General features: G+C 45.0%; 1 protein-coding gene across 1 annotated transcript in view; it reads right to left on the bottom strand.

Annotated features, from left to right (window-relative positions):
* Window positions 1–1,880: 1,880 nt before the first annotated feature.
* Window positions 1,881–20,901, bottom strand: part of TGFBR2 (transforming growth factor beta receptor 2) — an 89,357-nt gene continuing 70,336 nt past the window's right edge. Inside the window, exons 6-7 of the mRNA XM_069561226.1 lie at window positions 7,093–7,220; window positions 1,881–4,363 (exon numbers count right to left, since the gene is read on the bottom strand). Of these exons, the coding sequence (XP_069417327.1) occupies window positions 4,184–4,363; window positions 7,093–7,220 (308 nt within the window). The 3' untranslated portion in view covers window positions 1,881–4,183. The remainder of the gene's footprint in view (window positions 4,364–7,092; window positions 7,221–20,901) is intronic.

The following is a 20,901-nucleotide window of genomic DNA, read 5'->3' as shown; positions in this document are numbered from 1 at the left end:
GTATTCCTTACCACAGTGGTCTCTGGTATCAGGTGAAGCCTGTAAAAATTCCATTGTACACATGATTAAAGTGAGGCATGGGAAGATTAAGTAATTTACTCAGGTCACGTAGGTGGTAAATGGAGGAGCACGTAACGGCTAAAATCTCTAAAACTGCCAAGCTGCTAGTTAAGATAGCATTAGAACTAATGCCCACAGTAGGACAGGACCACGTCCAGCTAAGCGGCCCTCAGCTGGGATTTTGTCCTCGGGATATCGGGCAATGTTGGTGATGCTTTTGGTTGTCACAGCTGTGGGGGTGGGTGCACTGTTGCTGCGAATGCATATTGGTGCAACCACTATGTAAAACAATATGGAGGGTCCTCAAAAATTTCAAAATAGAGCTACCAAATCCAGCAATTCCACCTCTGGGTATTTATCCAAACAAAACGAAAACATATCTGTGTCCCATGTTCACTGCAGCATTAAGCCAGTATATAAAGTTAAGTGTCCACTGATGGATAAATGGATTAAAAAATGTGGCACTTATATACAACAGAATATTTTCAGTCATGAAAATTTAAATCTTGTCATTTGTGAAAACATGGACGGAAGTTGAGGGCATCATGCTTAGTGAAATAAGTCAGACAGAAAAATACAAATACCATTAAGATCTCACTGATGTGTGGAATCTGAAAATAAAACAGGTGAGCTACAGAGAACACACTGGTGGTTGCCAGAGAGGCAGAGGGTGGGAGTGGATGAAACGGGTGAAAGGGGTCAAAATGTATAAACTTCCAGTTTATAAGTCCCAGGGATCTAGTGTGTAGCATGGCAACAATAGATAATAATACCATATTGCATGTTTGAAAGTTGCTAAGAGTAGGTTTTAAAAGTTAAGGAATGATGCTAAAGTTGAAACTCCAGTACTTTGGCCACCTCATGCGAAGAGTTGACTCATTGGAAAAGACTCTGATGCTGGGAGAGATTGGGGGCAGGAGGAGAAGGGGACGACAGAGGATGAGATGGCTGGATGGCATCGTTGACTCAATGGACGTGAGTCTGAGTGAACTCCGGGAGTTGGTGATGGCCAGGGAGGCCTGGCGTGCTGCGATTCATGGGGTCGCAAAGAGTCGGACGCGACTGAACTGAACTGAACTGAACCATAAGAAAAAAAATTCTGTAACTGTGATGATGGATGCTACCTAAACTTATGGTGGCCCTTTCGCAATACATTCAAATATTGCATTATTCTGTTGTATGCCTAAAACTAATATAGTGTTTATATCAATTATACCTCAATGAAAAAGCCTCAAGTGAGATGAGGTGGCTGGGTAGACAGGAGGAGGCAGGAAGCATGACAGCTGGAGGAGGAGAAAGGTGGTGGCAGCCAGTTACCGGGAGGAGGAAGGGAGGGCAGAAGCAAGCATGTGCAGAGGCTGTGCCACGCCCCATGAGAAGCCAAGCTCTGTGAGAAGGCGCGCCCCAGGAGAAGGCGCGCCCCAGGAGAGGCCACGCCCCAGGAGAGGCCACGCCCCAGGAGAGGCCACGCCCCAGGAGAGGCCTCGCCCGAGGAGAAGCCACGCCCCAGGAGAAGCCACGCCCCAGGAGAAGCCACGCCCCAGGAGAAGCCACGGGGAAACAATGGACATATACTGTTCAGAGATGCAGAGTGACACCGTGCTGACCCTGGGATGAGGAGCAAGACACCATCAGCACCTGCCACATGTCACAGTACTAAGTGACTGATTTTTAGAAATAGGAACCTGCCACAGTCAGGTGAAGATGACAGGGAACGTGGGAAAGCTGGAGAGGATCTGTCTTGTGGATTTTTCTGCAGACTACAAAATAACCAAATGAGGCTTGTGGGCTCCTATGAACAGGAACAGGAGGCAGGAAGCTGTCCTGAGTACTTTTGCTTTATTCAATCGAATAAACATTTTATTTATATAAAAGACAATGCATAGAATGAAAATAAGTGCTTGACACATTTGATATAAAAAGAGTATACAGCATTCACATTCCTATTTTAATACATGAGTATTGCTGAAATGTTCCATAAAAGAATAAAACTTTCCCTTTACGTAGTGAAAAAAGTCAGTATTTTTAGGAACTACAGAATGTTATTCCTTGGTCTTTTTCTTGAATAAGGAGAAAACAAACATAAAACAAGCCACAGTATCATCTACATTCCAGTTTATGCTGATGATGACCCAGAAGTGATAAAGCTCTTTCGAATCTTGGAAGTTCTCATAATGGACCAGTATTCTAGAAATTCACCACTAGAGGTCAATGAGCAACAGCTATTGGGACAGCATCACCAGCTCTAAAGTGCACGGGACTTCTGGGCACTTCCATGGCATTGTGGCCAAACTGCCTTATCTCTGTCAGTCCACCTGAACCGAGAAGGGTTCCTAAAAATTCCACCTAATCCCAACTTCAGCGTGTCTGCTAAAACCCCAACGAGATGTGGCTTCCAAAACCCAAGCAGAGCTGATCTGATCATTGCCAGTCCCTCTCCAATACTCCTACCTATTCGGCTGAAAATAAGCTTCAAATCATTTTTACAAAAGAGCTTATTTGCAGCATTAACACCTGCTTGTGGATTACCAAGTTTCCTATGGAGGATTAAAGCTCATTCTTGGTTCTTACCCACATGGACACAGATTTCCTAACTGCAGATGGGACTCCTGCATCCCACATTCAAATTCTGCAAACACTGGGAAGGTGGGTAAGAGACTAAGAGACTGGTAACCATGACAACAACTTCTTGGAGTAAAGGTCTCCCCCCTTGAATGCAGAGGGGAACACTCTTAACATACAAGCAAAAGAGATTTGGGTTAACAGGGACCATCCAGAGGCAGTCCTTGTCACTCCAGAAAAAAAAGGCCAACTTCAAATTTTAACCCCAGGAAGGGAATCAAAACCACACTCTATTAGCCAGAGAATGGTTGCGTGAATGCACATTTCTTGCAGGGAACCTTGGCTGGGGAAAGAAGGTTTAATTCCCAAACTAGGGTGAGAACAGGGGGAGAGAGCAGCTTTCTAAGTGTGTCTACACCTTCATCTGTGAATGATGTGGGACAGTGAGAACTGTAAGCTGTCTGCTATCTAGTCTCACTCGGGGATCCCAGATTTTTTTTGCAAAATCTCCAGATATTTAAAAAGTGGCTCAATTTGTTAAACACTGTGCTGGCCAAGCAAAACACATGTTCCGAGTGCCTGGAGAGACAGTCCTGACTGTCGCAGCACCATGCTGCTTCAATACTGTCCATGCGGCCAAAACGTGCTCAAGCCCCCTGGAGCCTGAGACCTACCAGTGATGCATAGCAAGCGGAAGACAGAAACCAAGCGTGATGAAAAACTGAACATGAAGAACCTGGAAGGGAGATCTGTTCCCTTTTAGGAAATGGGGAACAGTAACATAGGTTGGGGGGGGGACTTTTTTAAAAAGAACACTTTCTCAGTACAAGGTGTGGCAGTTTCACGGGTAGGGAAACATGTTCTGATTTTTCTGTAGCTTGTGGAGGTAAAAGATGGGACTTAAAACGTTAACGCAATGAGACTTTCAGAGCTAGCTGAGGAAGGCGGTTCACAAACCAGACGCGGGTGTGAAGCTCAGTGCCGAGTCCAGGAGAGATGATGGGACGTGGGGACCTCGGGGTCTGGTCCCCAGACAGTGTGGCTCCGACTGGCTCCACAGCCAGAACAGGACCCGGTGCAGGGAGTTACTACGTTGCAAAAGCAAGTGCAATGTTGGCACAGCAGGCTGCCTCTCTCTGAAGGCAGAGACCCCCTCCCCCTGTGCCCCGAGCCCAGCACATGGGTGCCACCAAGTGCTGAGGCTGCCCATCCAGCCCACGTCTGGACACGTGTGATCTCTGTCCTCACCTCTTTCCACTAGTATGGCTGTGTATATATAGACATATATAGATATATATAAACATAGCTATTTCATATTTATATACAGGCATTAATAAAGTGCAAATGTTATTGGCTATTGTAAGATCAATCTCATTTCCTGAGGAAGTGCTAACACAGCTTATCCTATGACAACGTCAAAGGCAGAGGCTGCTTCCTGCCACCCCCTCCCAGCTCAGGGGAGGGAGCACCCCGGGTTCCAGGAAGCATCGTCAGGGGCAGCTTCCTGCTGACCCTGCTCTTTGGCCACAGGGTGGCCGGGCTGGGCCGGCCGCGGGAAGAGCTATTTGGTAGTGTTGAGGGAGCCGTCTTCGGGGATCTTCTCCTCCGAGCTGCTCCTCCCCGAGAGCCTGTCCAGGTGCTCCAGCTCGCTGAAGCGCTCGGCCACGCACTGCGCCGTGAGCCGGGCCTCGGGGTCGTGGTCCCAGCACTCGGCCAGCGTCTCGCACACCGTCTGGATGCCCTGCAGGGGGAGAGGGTCCACAGGCCCCTGAGAGGGGGTGGCAGCTCCTGGGGCGGGGAGCCCCCTGCGCCATCTGACCGCAGCACTCGGGGTCTCCCGCTCACAGGAAGCGGGGAAGCAGAGACACAGATAGAGAGGCTCAGGTCCCCAGCAGGCTTCTGGGGACAGCAGCATACCCGTTCGTGAAAATTCCCAAGAAGTGGGCTTGCACTGCCATTTCCCACCTCTCTCTTCTGGGGAGCGGGGGTGCAGTAACAGGCTTTACTATTGAGGGAAGCTTTAGGTTCACAGCAAAATTTCCATACCGTCTACCCCCTCCCCCCACGCAGACCGCCTCCCCCACCATCAACACGCTACATCTGTGTGAGGCATTTGTTAAAGCCAGTAAAGCAACACTAACACATCACTGTTGACCACAGTCAGCCAGAGTGAGGTTCATGGTGAGGTACAGGATCAGGGTTCTGACAAGCGTCCACCATTACAGCCCTCACAAGGTCACTGCCCTGAACATCCTCTGCGTGTGCCTCCTCGGCCCTCCTTCCTTTTTCGAGCCCCCAACAACCACTGACCTCTTAACTGTCTCGATGGCATTGCCTTTTCCAGAGAGTCAGAGCTGGAATCACATGTGTGTGTTAGTCACTCAGTCGTGTCCAACGCTGCGACCCCATGGACTGTAGCCCAACAGGCTCCTCTGTCCTTGGGGATTCTCCAGGCAAGAATACTGGAGAATACTGGAGTGGGTTGCCGTGCTCTTCTCCAGGGGATCTTCCCGACCCAGGGATCGAACCCAGGGCTCCTGCCCTGTAGGTGGATTCTTTACCATCTGAGCCACCCGCATTCCTATTTAAACAGGACTGACTATCCCAGCTGGAGGGACATGTGGGCATGAGTCTGGTTACATTAGTCAAGCCCACATGCTTTGTAAGGATCCAAGCCCGTCTTCCAACAGTTTCAAGGACACCCTCTGCTCGGCCCTTCCTCTCCAGCTTCAGCCTGGACCCTGGGAAATAGCTGTCTTCGTATGTCCTGCAGGCTGTATCAGGGGTCTTGACCTAACCCCCTGAAGGCCCCACTCAGAAAGGCCCATCCAGAAAATGTTGTCCACAACAGACAACCACGGTCTCTCTCGTGGCTTTAACTCTCATTTTGCAAATGCTTTTGTTAGTTCAAGTTGTTTTTTGGAAATAAGGCAGACATGGACTAATTACGTAGCCCAAAGAGTGGAAACAGACTCTGCCTCTCAGAGGCCCGGCCCTGCCACTGGTGAGCGCGCACACGGGTGGCCCGGGGGATGCATCCGTCCCAGCCCTTCCCTGAGAGCAGCACCTGCCTGTCTGCAGTCTGAGCAACAGCACCCCACACCCAGCACCTGCCCTCCCTTCCTGCCCCATGAGTGAGCCCATGATGTTGGATTAATTGTATAATTCCCCTAATTGATGGTATTGATTGATGGCCCTGTTAAGAGTGGAGTGTTATTGTTGGTACACAAGTAACATTTATTTTATTCTGGCACTGTAATTACAGGCAGTAAATTAAATTAAATATTAAGCATTAACTTGAAATCAATAGGGCAACAAATCTCATTAAGAGGAAAAATGTATTATGCAAATTCTTTCCAGAATTTTACCATCATGAATAATGGCTATTCATTATAAGAACTATATGGCAGAGGAGGCGACAGAGCTGAAGGAAACAGTATCGCACCTTCTGAGTTTAGAGTGAACACAAAACAGCTTTGCATTTTCAAAGTCAAAGAGGCTCTGCTGAAAGCCGGGGAGAAACCTTGGGCCCCCACGGTAGGGTCCACGGCCTGGTGCAGGCTCTCCCTGATGTCAGCGGGCCTGCCCACTGAAGCGGCTCTCAGCCAGGCGGGTACACACAGGCTTCCTGCTCCATCTGTCTCCTTGGCCACGCCTGACCTGTGGTTTCGGCTTCTCATCTGCATTTGCCTTACCCTTAGGAAACCTAGGACTTAGCCCAGCCCTCCCTGGGTGAGGGAATTCATCCAAAGGCAGCCATAAAAGGTTTACGTCAATGGAAAAGACAGGGTGTCGTGAGCTGGGAGCACGGGGCTGTGGTCCAGAGCTCCTCCCTGCTGTGCCAGACCGTCCCGGCTCCCGCAGCCCACGGGTCCTCCTCCCCCTCTGCTGCCCCATCAAAATGCCCCCAGAGCAAAGAATCTGCTGCGGACGGACGGCCGCATCCACCGCCTGTCAGGAGATTCTGGAAAGACAGATTTCCTGTTTGTTCCCCTGCCCTCTGCTCTTCTTTGCCTTTCTTCATCCCGGCCTCCTCCCTGAGAGGCCTGCAGCGGCCTGAGCACACAGCAGCCCCTCACAGGCCAGCTGGCGGACAGTCCCCTTCTTTCTCACAAGTAGTTCCTGGCAATGTTGAAGGCTCCCAGAAGAAAACATTTGGAACCCAGAAGGGAGCAAAACACAAACTCCCTATGGAAAGGATGAGTGGCAGAGGCTGTAAACACAATCTTTTAGTTCAGAACCAAGGGGTCTTGGACAATATGACAGGTGCCCGTCACACGTTGTGTTTGAGCCCTTTCTTACTTGTGGTGGGACATACAGTAACAAGGTCATCCCTTTTTACTGAAACTCCTTTATGAAGAAAACCAAGCAGAATCACGGAACACATCAGATTGGTGCCCAGCCGCCTGGACTTCTCTGTTGCCTGAGCTGTCCCTCTCCCTCTGGGTGAATACCACGGCCCCCCCTCACCTGGTGGTTGAGCCAGGAGCTGGGGATCTCTGGCCGGCCCCGGTCTCTCAGCACGCTGTCCTTCATGCTCTCCACGCAGGGATGCTCCCGCACCTTAGACCCGAACGGAGGCTCGTAGTCCTTCACTTCTGTTGGAGAGAGCAGGCGGACACAGGGCCTTGAGAGGGGCGTGCACAGCTGGGATACTGACTGTCAGGACTCGCCTGTGATTACGCTGGGGGTGGTTTTTAATTCTAATCGATTAATAAAATTATAAGGAGGGGTCATAGAAGGACCTTGAAGTCGTCAACACATGACTGACTGTTCAGTGACCATGAAGTGCTAACAACTGGAGACAGATCCGAGAACAAGATCAACCAGGTCAGGGGATACGGGCTTTAAGGATCATGGTCCCTGGGAGGTAGAAAAACCTTCCGTATTACAAAGGTTCGTGGCCCTACAAAGGTCTGCAGCACATAAATAGATTTAACATGTGGTATTAAATTTCCTGCAGAGATTCAGCCATATAAAAACGGAATGAAACTGATAGATGCTGCAACACAGATTATGCCAAATGAAGTAAGCCAGACATTAGACGACAAACATTGTATGGTCCCCCTTATGTAAGGTACCTAGAATAGGCTACTTCACAGAGGCAGAGAGGAGAGAGGTCGGGGGGATGGAGAGACTGTTCACTAGTACAGCTTTTCAGCTGGGGAAGATGGAAAAGCTCTGGAAATGGATGATGATGATGATTACACAACATTGTGAATGGACTTAATGCTACCCAACTGCACCACTTTTTAAAAAATCGTAAACAGTTAAAAATGGCTAAACTGGTGAATTTTGTATCATGTATATTTTCCCACAGGAATAAAAAGTTGTGGGGAGTAGTGATTACGAAAAAAAAAGAAGTCTACAAAGGCTCCTTTCAATAGTAATAATGAAAAAGAGGTTCAGAAATGCTGTTTTAGTTAGCTGACAGGGGAGAGAGATTGATAACAAACACAATTCTAAAATGTAATTTTCCTTCAGTGGTACTCGCTAAAAAGAAAATAATGAAGGATGATGTAAACCCTTCATCAGAGTTTCAGGTTTCAATAAGGTCCATTTCTTTTCTTTTTTTAAGGGAAATTCATGTCACTTATTTCCTTCTAATTTTTTCCAATTGAAGTACAGTTGCTCAGTCACGTCCATCTCTTTGTGACCCCATGGACTGGAGCCCACCAGGCTTCTCTGTCCATGGGATTTTCCAGGCAAGGATACTGGAGTGGTTTGCCATTTCCGACTCCAGGGGATCTTCCCGACCCAGGGATAGAACCTGCGTCTTTTAGATCTCCTTGACTGGCAGGCGGACCACATTGTATCAGTTTCAGGTATGGACCACATCGTATCGGTTTCAGGTATACAACAGAGTAACTCAGTGTTTTTATAGGCTGTGCTCTTATAAAGTTGTAAAGACAGCTATGTTTTCTATGCTGTCCACTGTACTCTTGTAACTTACCTATCTCATTCCTAGTAGTCTGTATCTGTTAATCACCCTCACCCATTTCCCCTCCCCTCAGCCCCCACCCTGCTGGCGATGAGTGGCAGTTTATCTGCCTCTTATTTCATTCTGTAGATTTCATATTTAAGTGAAATCAAGCAGTATTTGTCTTTCTCTGTCCGCCTTATTTCACTAAGCATAATATCCTCTAGCTCCATCCATGTCATTACAAATGGCAAAATTTCATTCTCTTTTATGGCTAATATTCCATTATGTGTGTGTGTGTGTGTGTGTGTGTGTACACACATACTTTTTTGCATGTAGTATGAAAAACTGTCATTTCACTCTTTCGTGCGTAACTGTCCAGCTTTCCCAGCACCACTTACTGAAGAGAATGGCTTCTCTCCGTTGTATATCCTTGCCCCCTGTGTTGCAGGGTAGTTGACCGCAGGTGCGTGGGATTATTTCTGGGCCCTCTATTCTGTTCCATTGGTCTCCATGTCTATTTTTGTGCCTGTACCACACCATTTTGATTACTGCTGCTTTGTAGTACAGCTGCTTTGTAGTACAGCTGCTTTGTAGTACAGTCTGAAGTCAGGGAGCATGATTCTTCCAGTTTTGTTCTTTTTCTCTCAAGATTACTTTGGCTATTTGGGGTCTTTGGTAGTTCCATACATTTTAGGATTATTTTGTTCTAGTTCTGTGAAAAATGTCATGGGTATTTTGATAGGGATTACATTAAATCTGCAGACTGCTTTGAATATTATGAACATTTTAACAATATTAATCTTTTATTCCATGAACATGGGATATCTTTCCATTTACCCTTATTCAATGTCTTATAGTGTTTAGAGTACAGGTAGTCTTCTACCCTTGGTTAAATTAATCCCTAGGTATTTTATTCTTATTTGATTGTAAATCAGATTGTTTTCTTAATTTCTCTTTCCAATAGTTCATCATTAGTGTTTAGAAATGCAACAGATTTCTATACATTAATCCTGCATCCTGCAACTTAACTGAATTCATTCATTAGTCCCATTAGATTTTTGGTGGTATCTTTAGGGTTTTCTACATATAATATCATGTCATCTGCAAATGGTGACAATTTCTTCTCTACTTATTTGGATGCCTCTTTTTTTCTTGTTTAACTGCTGTACCTAAAACTTCCAATAATATGTTAAATAGAAGTGGCAACTTTGGCATACTTGTCATGTTCTTAATTTTAGATAAAAACCTTTCAACTTTTCACAACTGAGTATAATGTTAGCTGTAGATTTATCGTAAGTGGTCTTTATTATGTTGAATTGTGTTCCCTCTGTGCCATATTTGTTGAGAGTTTTTATCACAAATGAGTGAATCTTAGGTCCTATCCAAAGTGGCCCATGTATAAACTCGAGGTGAAGATTAGAAAGGTTGTTAATTTAAGTGGGTGGGACAATACCCACATCAGTGAGTCACAGGACAATTTAGAAAATAAAAACACTACAGCACTGAAACATGTCTGAGCCCAAAGGGAAGAGTGGGCATGATTCAACATTTTCCTCCAAAACAAATACAACCTTTGGCCTTTACTTCAAAATAACCCTGTTTAATGAGTGAAACTTTCAATAAATTGCCCTTACAGGCTTAGAATTGAAGAAGCATTTAAGGCAAAATGACATTTTGAAAAGAGATGGTTTGTTCTTGTTTATTTGACTTTCCCCCGTTCCCAGAACCCTCTTGCATATTTATCTTCTTCAGCCTCACCCAGCTAGAAGCGCTGGCAGGATACTGTTTTTTTCCTTAGTTGGGATGAAGGCTTCTCTCACCCTCCTCGTAGCCCCCATCACTTTGAGACTAGCATAAACCATCCTACTGTGTGTCTGCTTCTGCCTTCAAGAGCCCGCAGGCCCTAAGTCTGTACCACTCTGGAGGTGAGATCTGAATGTTACTTTGGATAGTACTTAGATGTCTTATTTCTTTCTTCCATTCCTTTACCTTTTTACCAGACTGTAAATTCCTAAAGACCAAGACACAGACTGAGTTTTATGTTCTAATTCCCTCCTAAAATTATGTCTTATACATAGGTGGCTTTCAATAAATATGAGCTGGCTTGGATTCAAGCAAGAGCTGAGAACTCAGAATCAGAGTTTGTTCTCAGTAAGCGTTTACTCTGACCTGACTCTTCTCTTCTCTAAACTGAATGGGCTTCTGAACTGGATGACCTCCATGTCCCCGCTCCAGAGCTGTCCTGTAGCCCAATCTGATCAAATGATGGTGCTGTCTTGAGGTATGTGTAATATAATGTGCCACGCCCTGAGGTATGTGTAATATAATGTGGTGTGACAGGGTCTGCATATGACATAAACCGCTCCTTAGACAATGTATTAGTCCACTGACTCTCCCTTTCCAGCCATAGCAGGTGTGGCTGGCAGCCTGCCTAAAGCCCCTTTACTGAGCCACGCCCTGAGGTATGTGTAATATAATGTGGTGTGACAGGGTCTGCATATGACATAAACCGCTCCTTAGACAATGTATTAGTCCACTGACTCTCCCTTTCCAGCCATAGCAGGTGTGGCTGGCAGCCTGCCTAAAGCCCCTTTACTGAGCCATAGGCACCAGCCCCCAGCTGCTGCAGGCATTGGGTCGTAAGGGCACACACTCTCTCCCTTCTGTGGAGAACTGCCCTTGGCTAATAGGAGCTTCCTGGCCTGGAGATTTCTAGAATATGACAGCCTCAGCCCTGGGGGCAGTCTGAAGCCAATGACAACATGGGAGTCTGAACAGTCTAAGTGTCTTGCCTCTGGAGGATGTGACTGTGGTGCAGTTCATGTCTGGATCAGAATCAGTCCTGGGATCAGGCTGGTGGCAGTGCAGGTGGGGATAAGTGAGACTGTGGCATTTTCCTCTTTGTGCCCTTGATTAAATAATATGAAGAACAGCAGAGAAAGCAAGTCAAAGGGTAGGTCAGAGAGTGCCATCTTTTAAAACACCATCTTCTAAAAATTTGGGGCCTTCCCTGGCAGTCCAGTGGTTAGGACTCTATGCTTCCACTGCAGGGACCATAGGTTCGATCCCTGGTCAGGGAACTAAGAGTCCGTGTGCTGTGCACTGTGGCCAAAAAAAAAAAAAAAAAGGAAATACCTCTATGAAAAAAGAATCAAGGAGCTTAGAGAGTAAGATTAAGTTTAGCACTTAAAAGTGCTAACAATATGCATCGTAAGCAGGGATATTGTTGGTTATGCCTGCCTGGATCCCATCACAAACTAGAGGTGAGGACTTAGAAGAGAGAGGGCAACACTTTGTGCCTCAGTTTCCATATCCACAGCACAAAAGGGAGCGCAAGGGCAGCCACCATCGCTCAGCACACTGCTCCCTCAGCACCTGCAGGGGCCGGCCCCAGGACCAGAGGCAGACGCCAACATCCGCAGACGCCCAGTCTCCCCCTTGATCCTCTGTATACGTGAGCTTTGCATCCGTGAGTCAAGCAGCTGTGGATCCTAAACTCAATACAAGATCTGTGAGCGGTTAGAGCTGGGCATGCAGAACTGCAGATGCCAGTGGGAGGCACTACCTGTCAACTGACAGCAGGTGGAAGATAAACCCGGAGTCAGGGGTGTGATGCTGAGATGTGTGTGCGCTCTGCCCCAGCGTCCGCAGTCCCCAGCGGGATCATGCTTCATCTGTTCCCCAGGTGACCGCCTGGGCCTCACCAGCACCCTCCACGTCGTGTCTCACTTCCTGTTCCTTCTCTCCTAGGCCTTTCCTGCCTTCTTTTCCCTACAGACTGCTGAACTTGGATTCCTCTTCAAGAGTCCGGCTGACCTAAGGGTTCGGTCCATCCCCTGGCTGACACCCTGCTCCCCCAACAGGACCACCTGCTGAGATCAGCACCCCTCCCCCACCACCCAGGGCTAGGTACACCAGGGACACCCTGGGATCTCCTTGAAGGCTTCAAACAGTTGCCGCTCTAGGAAGCTTCTAGATCTCACTGCTCTTCTTTCCACCCCCATCCCAGGCTCCCCTGAGGGCCAGGGCCTCAACCTCACCCCTTGGCACTCTTTGTCTGGCTGGAGGCTGTCAGAAGAAAAGTCCGCGTCTCGAGCTCTGGTGCTCAGAGGGGCCTGGGCAATAGGGATGCTCCTCTTAAAGTCAGCATCTGGTCCACAGCTGCTGTTTTGATCGTGGTTCCAACTTCACAGAGCTGCAAAATTGTTGGCAGTTTTCCCCAGAGCGGAACCCTTTTATATCTGTCTTCCTTCCAAATTATCCTGCCTCAAAACGCAGGAAGGCGAAGGTTGCTATCCCAGGCTCTCTTCACTCCTCTCCCACCCTCTTCCCTGCCCCCACCCCACTCCTTTCCTTTTGATTCATTTTTTTCTGCCTCACAGGCTGCAGCAAGCTGAGTTTGTTTCTCGTCATCTTGTGAAAATACTTGCTCAGCTGGCTGCTGTGTGTCAGCTGCTATTCAAAGGCTGACATGGCGAGGGGTTTGAAAGTCAGGCGGCCTGGGGGCCAGTTTGGCTGGGTGACATGAACACTGCCTGCCGTGCTCCCAGAGGGGGGCCCTGAAAGGACCCGCCTTCCTCTGCCTCCCACACATTACACACAAACTCCTGCATGGACACCAGACGAACCCAAAGCCAGGACAGAGATTTCTTTGTAAGAGAGCCAGTCTCCAGGTTTGTCCTGGAGAGATGGTGAGTTATGACTTACTCCTTTATAAAACAATAACACACCAGCCAGCTCCTTCCATCTTGTTCCCTCCTCAAACGACTCTGAAAAACCTGTTTTCTTGTTTTTTCTGTTGCATACTTCCAGATGACCTAAGTCTCTGAAGTAGCAGTCTCTGTTATTAGCTATGCCCAACTTGGTTTTCCTTTCTGCAACCATCATCCCCAGCCCTGATAATGACACACTGCTTGTCTTTCTAGCATATTTGGTTGTTGTTCACTTACTAAGTTGGGTCCGAGTCTTTGGTAACCTCATGGAGTGCAGCACGCCGTATTAGCTCTTCATTAGACACTCTGTCCCTCGAGGACAAAGATTTTTCTCACTGCTGCACTCTCAGCATTTAAAAAAGTTTATATTGGTCTATAGTTGATTAAAAATGCTGTACCAGCATCAGGTGTACCGCAAAGTGATTCATTTATACATATATATGTATCTATTCTTTTTCAATTTCTTTTCCCATTTAGGTGATCACAGAATATTGAATAGAGTTCCCTGTACTATACACTAGGTCCTTCTTGGTTATCTATCTGATATGTAGCAGTGTGTATATTTCAATCCCAAACTCCCTATTTATCCATCTCTATCACCTTTCTCTTTAATAACCATACGTTTTTCTAAGTCTGTGAGTCTGTTTTGTAATTCATTTGTATCTTTTAAGGCTCCACATATAAGCAACGTATCATTTGTCCTTTTCTGTCTGAACTTATTTTACTTAGTATAATCACCTCCAGGTCCATCCATGTGGCTGCAAACGGCATTGTGTCTCTTTTTCATGGCTGAGTATCATTCCATCGTATATATGAACTACATATTCTTTATCCATTCACCTAGCAATGGATATTTAGGTTGCCTCCATGTCTTGACTATTTTAAATAGTGTTGCAATGGACACTGGGGTGATATCTATCCTTTTGAACCATGGTTTTCTCCAGATGTATGCCTAGGACTGGGATCACTGGATCATATGGTAGCTTTATTTTTGGTTTTGTAAGGAACCACCATATTGTTCTCCCAGTAACAGTTCAGGAGGATCCGCTTTTGTCCACAGCCTCTCTTAACATTTATTGTTTGCTCTGATTGGTGTGAGGTGCTCTCTCTTTGTAGTTTTGATTTGCATTTCTCTAGTGATTACTCTTGGAGAAGGCAATGGCATCCCACTCCAGTACTCTTGTCTGGAAAATCCCATGGACAGGAGCCTGGTAGGCTGCAGTCCATGGGGTTGCAAAGAGTTGGACACAACTGAGCGACTTCTTTCACTTTTCACTTTCATGCATTGGAGAAGGAAATGGCAACCCACTTCAGTGTTCTTGCCTGGAGAATCCCAGGGATGGCAGAGCCTCGTGGGCTGCCATCTTTGGGGTCATACAGGGTCGGATATGACTAAAGCGACTTAGCAGCAGCAGTAGCAGTGATTACTCCAATCCTTTGGCCACCTGATGTGAAGAGCTGATTCATTTGAAAAGACCCTGGTGCTGGGAAAGATTGCGGTCAGGAGGAAAAGGGGATGACAGAGGATGAGATGGCTAGATGGCATCACCAACTCAATGGATGTGAGTTTGGGTGAACTCCGGGAGTTGGTGATGGACAGGGAGGCCTGGCGTGCTGCAGTCCATGGGGTCACAAAGAGTCGGACACGACTGAGCGACTGAACTGAACTGAGTGACTAGCAGTACTGACCATCTTTTCATGTGCCTTTTGGCCATCTGTATGGCTTCTTTAGAGAAATGTCCTATTTAGGTCTTCGCCCATTTTTTGATTGGGCTGTTTGTTTGATATTGAGCCGCATGAACTGTTTGTGAATTTTGGAGATTAATCCCTTGTCAGTCTCGTGGTTTGCAAATATTGTCTCCCATTCTGTGAGTTATCTTTTCATTTTGTTCATGGTTTCCTTTACTGTGCAATAGCTTTTGAGTTTAATTAGGTCCCTTTTGTTTTTATTTCCATTACTCTAGAAGATGAATCTAAAAAGACATAGCTGTGATTTATGTCAAAGAGTGTCTTGCCTATGTTATCTTCTAAGAGTTTTGTATTATCCTGTCCTGTCTTTAGGTCTTTAATCCATTTTGAGTTTATTTTTGTGTATGGTGTTAGAGAATGTTCTAATTTCATTATTTTGCATGTAGCTGTTCAGTTTTCCCAGCACCATTTATTGAAGATACTGCGTTTTCTCCACTGTATGTGTTTGCCTCCTTTGTGCAGATTAATTGACCATGGGTGCATGGGTTCATTCTGCCCTTTCTCTCCTGTGCTGTTGATCTGTATTTCTGTTTTTGCGCCAATACCATACTTTTTTGATTACCATAGCTTTGTTGTATAGTCTGACGTTAGGGAGCCTGATTTTTCCAGCTCTGTTTTTCTTCCTCAGGATTGCTTTGGCTATTCTGGGTCTTTTGTGTCTCCACGCAAATGTAAAAAAATTTTATTCCAGTTCTATGAAACATGCCACTGGTTATTTGATAGAGACTGCACTGAATCTGTAGATTGCCTTGGGTAGTATAGTCATTTTGACAATATGTCTTCCGATCCAGAAACATGGTGTATCTTTCCATCTGTTTGTGTTACCTTTGGTTTCTTTCTTCAGCATGTATAAAATTTTTGGAGTACACGTTTTTTGCCTCCTTAGGTAGATTTATCCCTAGGTATTTTGTTCTTTTTGATGCAATGATAAATAGGATTGTTCCTTTAATTTCATATTCTGGTCTTTTGGTGTTAGTGTGTAGGAATGCAACAGATTTCTGTGTCTTAATTTTGTATCCTGCAATGTTACCAAATTCACTGATGAGCTCAGATAGTTTTCTGGTAGCATCTTCAGGATTTTCTATCTGTAGTATCATGTTATCTGCAAACAGTGATAGTTTTACTTCTTTTCCCATTTGGATTCCTTTTCATTCCTTTTCTTCTCTGATTATAGTGGCTAGGATTTCCAAAGCTGTTGAATAAACTGATGAGAGTGGACATCCGTACCTTGTTCTGACCTTAGAGGAAATGCTTTCAGCTTATCACCATTCAGTGGGATGCTGACTGTAGGTTTGTCATATATGGCTTTTGTTATGTTGAAGTACGTTCCCTCTATGTCCACCTCCTGGAGATTTTCCTCATACATGAGTGTGAATTTTGTCAGAAGCTTTTTCTGTATCTGTTGAGAGGATCATATGGTATGATGGTTTATTTATATCATATGGTATGAGTGTTTACTATAAGAAACAAATTTATTCTTCAGTTAATATGGTGTATTATGCTGATTTATTTGCAGATATTAGGGAAAAATCCTTGCATCTCAGCAGTAAATCCCACTTGATCATGGTCTATGGTCCTTTTACTGTATTGTAGGATTTGATTTGCTAGTATTTTTGTTGAAGATTTTTGGGTCTATGTTCAAGAGTGATATTGGTCTGTGATTTTCTTCTTTTCTGATATCTTTGTCTGGTTTTGGTAGCAGAGTGATGGCCTCATAGAATGAGTATGGGAGTGTTTTTGTTTGTTGGGAATTTTAAAATCATGGCTTCAACTCCATACTTGTGATTGGTCTGTTCATATTTTCTGTTTCTTCCTGGGTCAGTCTTGAGAGATTGTACCTTTTTCAGAATGTGTCCGTTCATTCTAAGTTGCCCATTTTATTGGCGTATAGTTGCTTGTAGTAGTCTCTAATGGTCCTTTGTGTTCTGTGATGTCCACTGTAGCTTTTCCTTTTTCGTCTCTAATTTTATTGATTTGAGCCCTCTAGTTTTTCTTGATGAGTCTGGCTAAAGGTTTGCCAATTTTGTTTATCTTTTCAAAGAACTAGCTATAGAGTTTCACTGACCTTATCTATTGTTTTTTTTTTTTGTCTCCATTTCATCTTTTACTGCTCTGATCTTTACGATCTCTTTGCTTGTACTATGGGTTTCATTTGTTGCTTTAGGTATAACCTCAGGTTGCTTATTTGGGATTTATCCTGTTTCCTGAGATAAGACTGCATTGATACAAGCTTTCCATTTAGAACTGGTTTTGCTGCCTCTGTTCTGCACTGTCATGCTTTGTTTTCATCTGTCTCTGGGCATTTTCTGACTTCCTCTTTGATTTTTTCAGTCGGTGACTTTTCAGTAGCACACTGTTTAGCCTCCACATGTTTTTGTTCTTCACAGTTTTAATGGAATGCTCTATAAATATCAGTTAAGTCCCTCTGGTCTAATGTGTCATTTAAGGCCTGTGTTTCTTTATTTTCTTTCTGAATGATCCATCCACTGATCAAAGTGTGTCACTGTTGATTTCTCCTTTAATGGCTATTAGTATTTGCCGTATATATTGAAGTGCTCCTATGTTGGGTGCATATATATTTACTGATTACCTGGTGGCTCAGACAGTAAAACTGTCTGCTTGCAATGCTGGAGACCCGGGTTCAATCTCTGGGTCGGGAAGATCCCCTGGAGAAAGAAATGGCAACCCACTCCAGTACTCTTGCCTGGAAAATTCCATGGACGGAATATATATGCACATATATATGTACATATATATAAATATATTACAATTGTTATATCTTCTTCTTGGATTGATCCCTTGATGAGTATGTAGTGTCAGTCTTTGTATCTTGTAACAGTCTTTAAAGTCTATTTTGTCTGATATATGTATTGTTACTCCAGCTTCCTTTTGATTTCCACCTGCATGGAATACCTTTTTCCATCCCCTCACGTTCAGTCTGTATGTGTCCCTAGGTCTGAAGTATGTCTTTTGTAAACAGCACATATATAGGCCTTGTTTTTGTAAGCATTTAGCCAGTCTGTGTTTCTTGGTTGGAGCATTTAATCCAGTTCCATTTCAGAAAATTATCAATGTATATGTTCTTTTTTTGCTATTTTACTAATTGTTCTGGAATTGCGTTTTGTAGGTGTTTCTTTCTTTCCTTTCTCTTTTCTTCTCTTGTGATTGATGACTTTAGTGTTGTGTTTCGGCTGCTTTATCCGTGTGTATCTACTGTAGGTTTTCCTCTTGTGATTACCATGAGGTTTGGATACAGCAGTCCATATATAAACAAGACTGTTTTAAGTTGCTTGCCTTCTCATGTCAAACACATTTCCAATATCCTGTATCTGTGCTCTCCTAGTCTCACAATCGCTGGTTTTGTCATCATATTTGAATATGAATGATTTCCTGCCATTACGTGTCTGCCTTTAGTGGTGAGCTTTGCCGTTTGTAATTTGCTTGTTTCTAGTTGTGGCCCTTTCTTTTTTGCCTAGAGAAGTTCCTTTAGCGTTTGTTGCAAAGCTGGTTTCGTGGTGCAGAATTCTCCAGCTTTTGTCTGTAAAACTTGATTTCTTAATTGCATCTGAAAGAGAACGTTGCTTGTAGACTCCTGCTTGTACACTCTTCCCTTTCATACCTTTAAATATGCCACTTCCTAAGAGTTTCGGCTGAAAAATCAGCTTTATAACCTTATGGGAGTTCTTTTGCATCCTTTTGTTGATTTTTCCTTGTTGCTGTAAAATTTTCTTTGTCTTTAATTTTTGTCAACTGGATTATTGTGAGTCTTGAGTGTTCCTCCTTGTGTTTATCCTGCCTGGGACTCTCTGAGCTTTCTGGACATGGTTGACTGTTTACTTTCCCATGTCAGGGAACTTTTCAGCTGATATCTCTTCAAATATTTTCTCAGGTCCTTTCTCTCTCTTCTTGTGGGAGCCTATGATGAAAACATGGGTGCGTTCAATGTTGCTCCTGAGGTCTCTCAGACTCTTCATTTCTTTTCATTCTCTTCTTTATATTCTGTTCTATAGTAGCGATTTCCACAATTCTGTATTCCAACTCACTTATCCATTCTTCTGCTTCATCTATTCTACTCATTTGAGTGCATTTTTCATTTCAGTATTTTATTGTTCATCTATGCTTGTTCGTTCTTTAGATCTTCTAGCTCTTTTTAAAGAATTCCTTGCATCTTTTCTATCTGTGCCTGCATTGTTTTTACTGAGATCTTGGATAATCTTTACTGTTACCACTCTGAATTCTTTTTTGGGTAGATTGCCTATCTCCACTTCATTTGGCTGGTCATCTGGGGTTTATCTTGTTTCCTCACCTCAGACATATTCTGCCATTCCATTTTCTATGATTGCAGTTTCTGTTCCACCGGCTACAGGGTTGTAGGTCTTCTTGCTTCTGTTGTCTGCCCCCTGGTGGATAAGGCTGGTATAAGATGCTTGTGCTGGCATCCTGGTGGGCGGGATTGGTTTCTTCCCACCAGTGCATGAAACTGGTTCTTGTCCCTCAGGTGGGCAGAGCTGTGTCAACAGGTGTGTTTATTGGGCAGTCACATGCTCAGGAAGTTTTTAAGCAGCTTGTCTGTTAATGGGTGAAGCTGTGTTCCCACCATTCTGGTTGGTTAGCCTGTAGCATCCCAGAATTGGAGCCTATAGGCTGCTGTGTGGGGCCAAGTCATGGTGAAAAAATGATGGCCTTTAGGAGGGCTCACAGCAATGAGAACTCCCCAGAACTATTGCCACCAGTGTCTCTGTCCCCACAGTAAGTCACAGCTGTACCCCAGCCTTGCAAGAGACCCTCTAATACCCGCAGGCTCTTACGAGGTCACTGCTTTTCCCCCTGGGTCTTGCTGTGCACAGGACTCTGTGTGCCCTCTAAGAGTGGAGCTTCTGTTTTCCCCAGGTCTGCAATCAAACCTTGCTGACCTTCAAAGTCAGATGTTCTGGGGGCTCCTTCTCCCGCTGACAGACCTCCAGGCTGGGGAGCCTGATGTAAGGCTCAGAGCTTTCATTCCTGTGGCAGAACCTCCACAATATAATTGCTTTCCAATATGTGGGTTTCCCACCCAGCAGGTATTGGATTTGATTTTATCGCAACCACACCCCTCTTACTGTCTTGTTATGGGTTCTTCTTTATCTTTGGACCTACGGTATCTTTTTTGGTAGGTTCCACCGTTTCTTTTTTGTTGATGGCTCTCAGCAGTTAGTTGTAATTTTGGTGTTTTTGTGAGAAGGTGGGAATCTCACTACCTTCTACTTTGTCATCTCCTGAGAATCTCTGCACCCTTCCCATTTTGAATAATGCCTGCCACACAGAAGGCACTCAAAAAATACAGGTTGGGTGAAAGAAATAATGAATTGATACATCCTCAGAGAAAAAGGGTAAAGAAGTTATCAGACTTTAAGGCACCGAGGCATGTGACATACACATGCTACAGCCTTTAGCAGCTTTGGGATCCCATGAACAGACTCACAAAGTCCACCAGTGGAAACACGCTGCAGTGAGGCCACTGCTGAATGTTCCCGCCAGGTGCTTTCAGAAAGGCTTCAAGTCAAAGGCCATTATGCAGAGTAGGACTGACTATCCCTTCCACAATAATAATGGTAATCCTAGCTGCCACAGACTAAATAAGCTATCAATTCCGTAGTAGGACACTTAGGGTCTGTGGGCCAGAGTCAGACAACAGGGCTTTGATTTCTGTCTCCACTGTTGTACTTCTTGAAGCCTCAGTTTACCCACCTGTAAAATGGGGACAGTAACAGCACACCCTTCAGAGAACCCTTGGTAAGTGGGCTGAATGGTTCCATAATGCTGTTGCTTATGTAACGGTAGCTGTCATTTCTTGGTGGCCTTCTTCATCTGGACCAAACCTACTTCCACCAGAAAGCCTTTCACTTTTGACCACCT

The sequence above is a fragment of the Ovis canadensis genome, chromosome 19, assembly GCF_042477335.2.
Source record: "Ovis canadensis isolate MfBH-ARS-UI-01 breed Bighorn chromosome 19, ARS-UI_OviCan_v2, whole genome shotgun sequence".
Taxonomy (NCBI): domain Eukaryota; kingdom Metazoa; phylum Chordata; class Mammalia; order Artiodactyla; family Bovidae; genus Ovis; species Ovis canadensis.
Note: the sequence above shows the minus strand (reverse complement) of the source record. Positions and strands in the feature narration are given on the sequence as shown.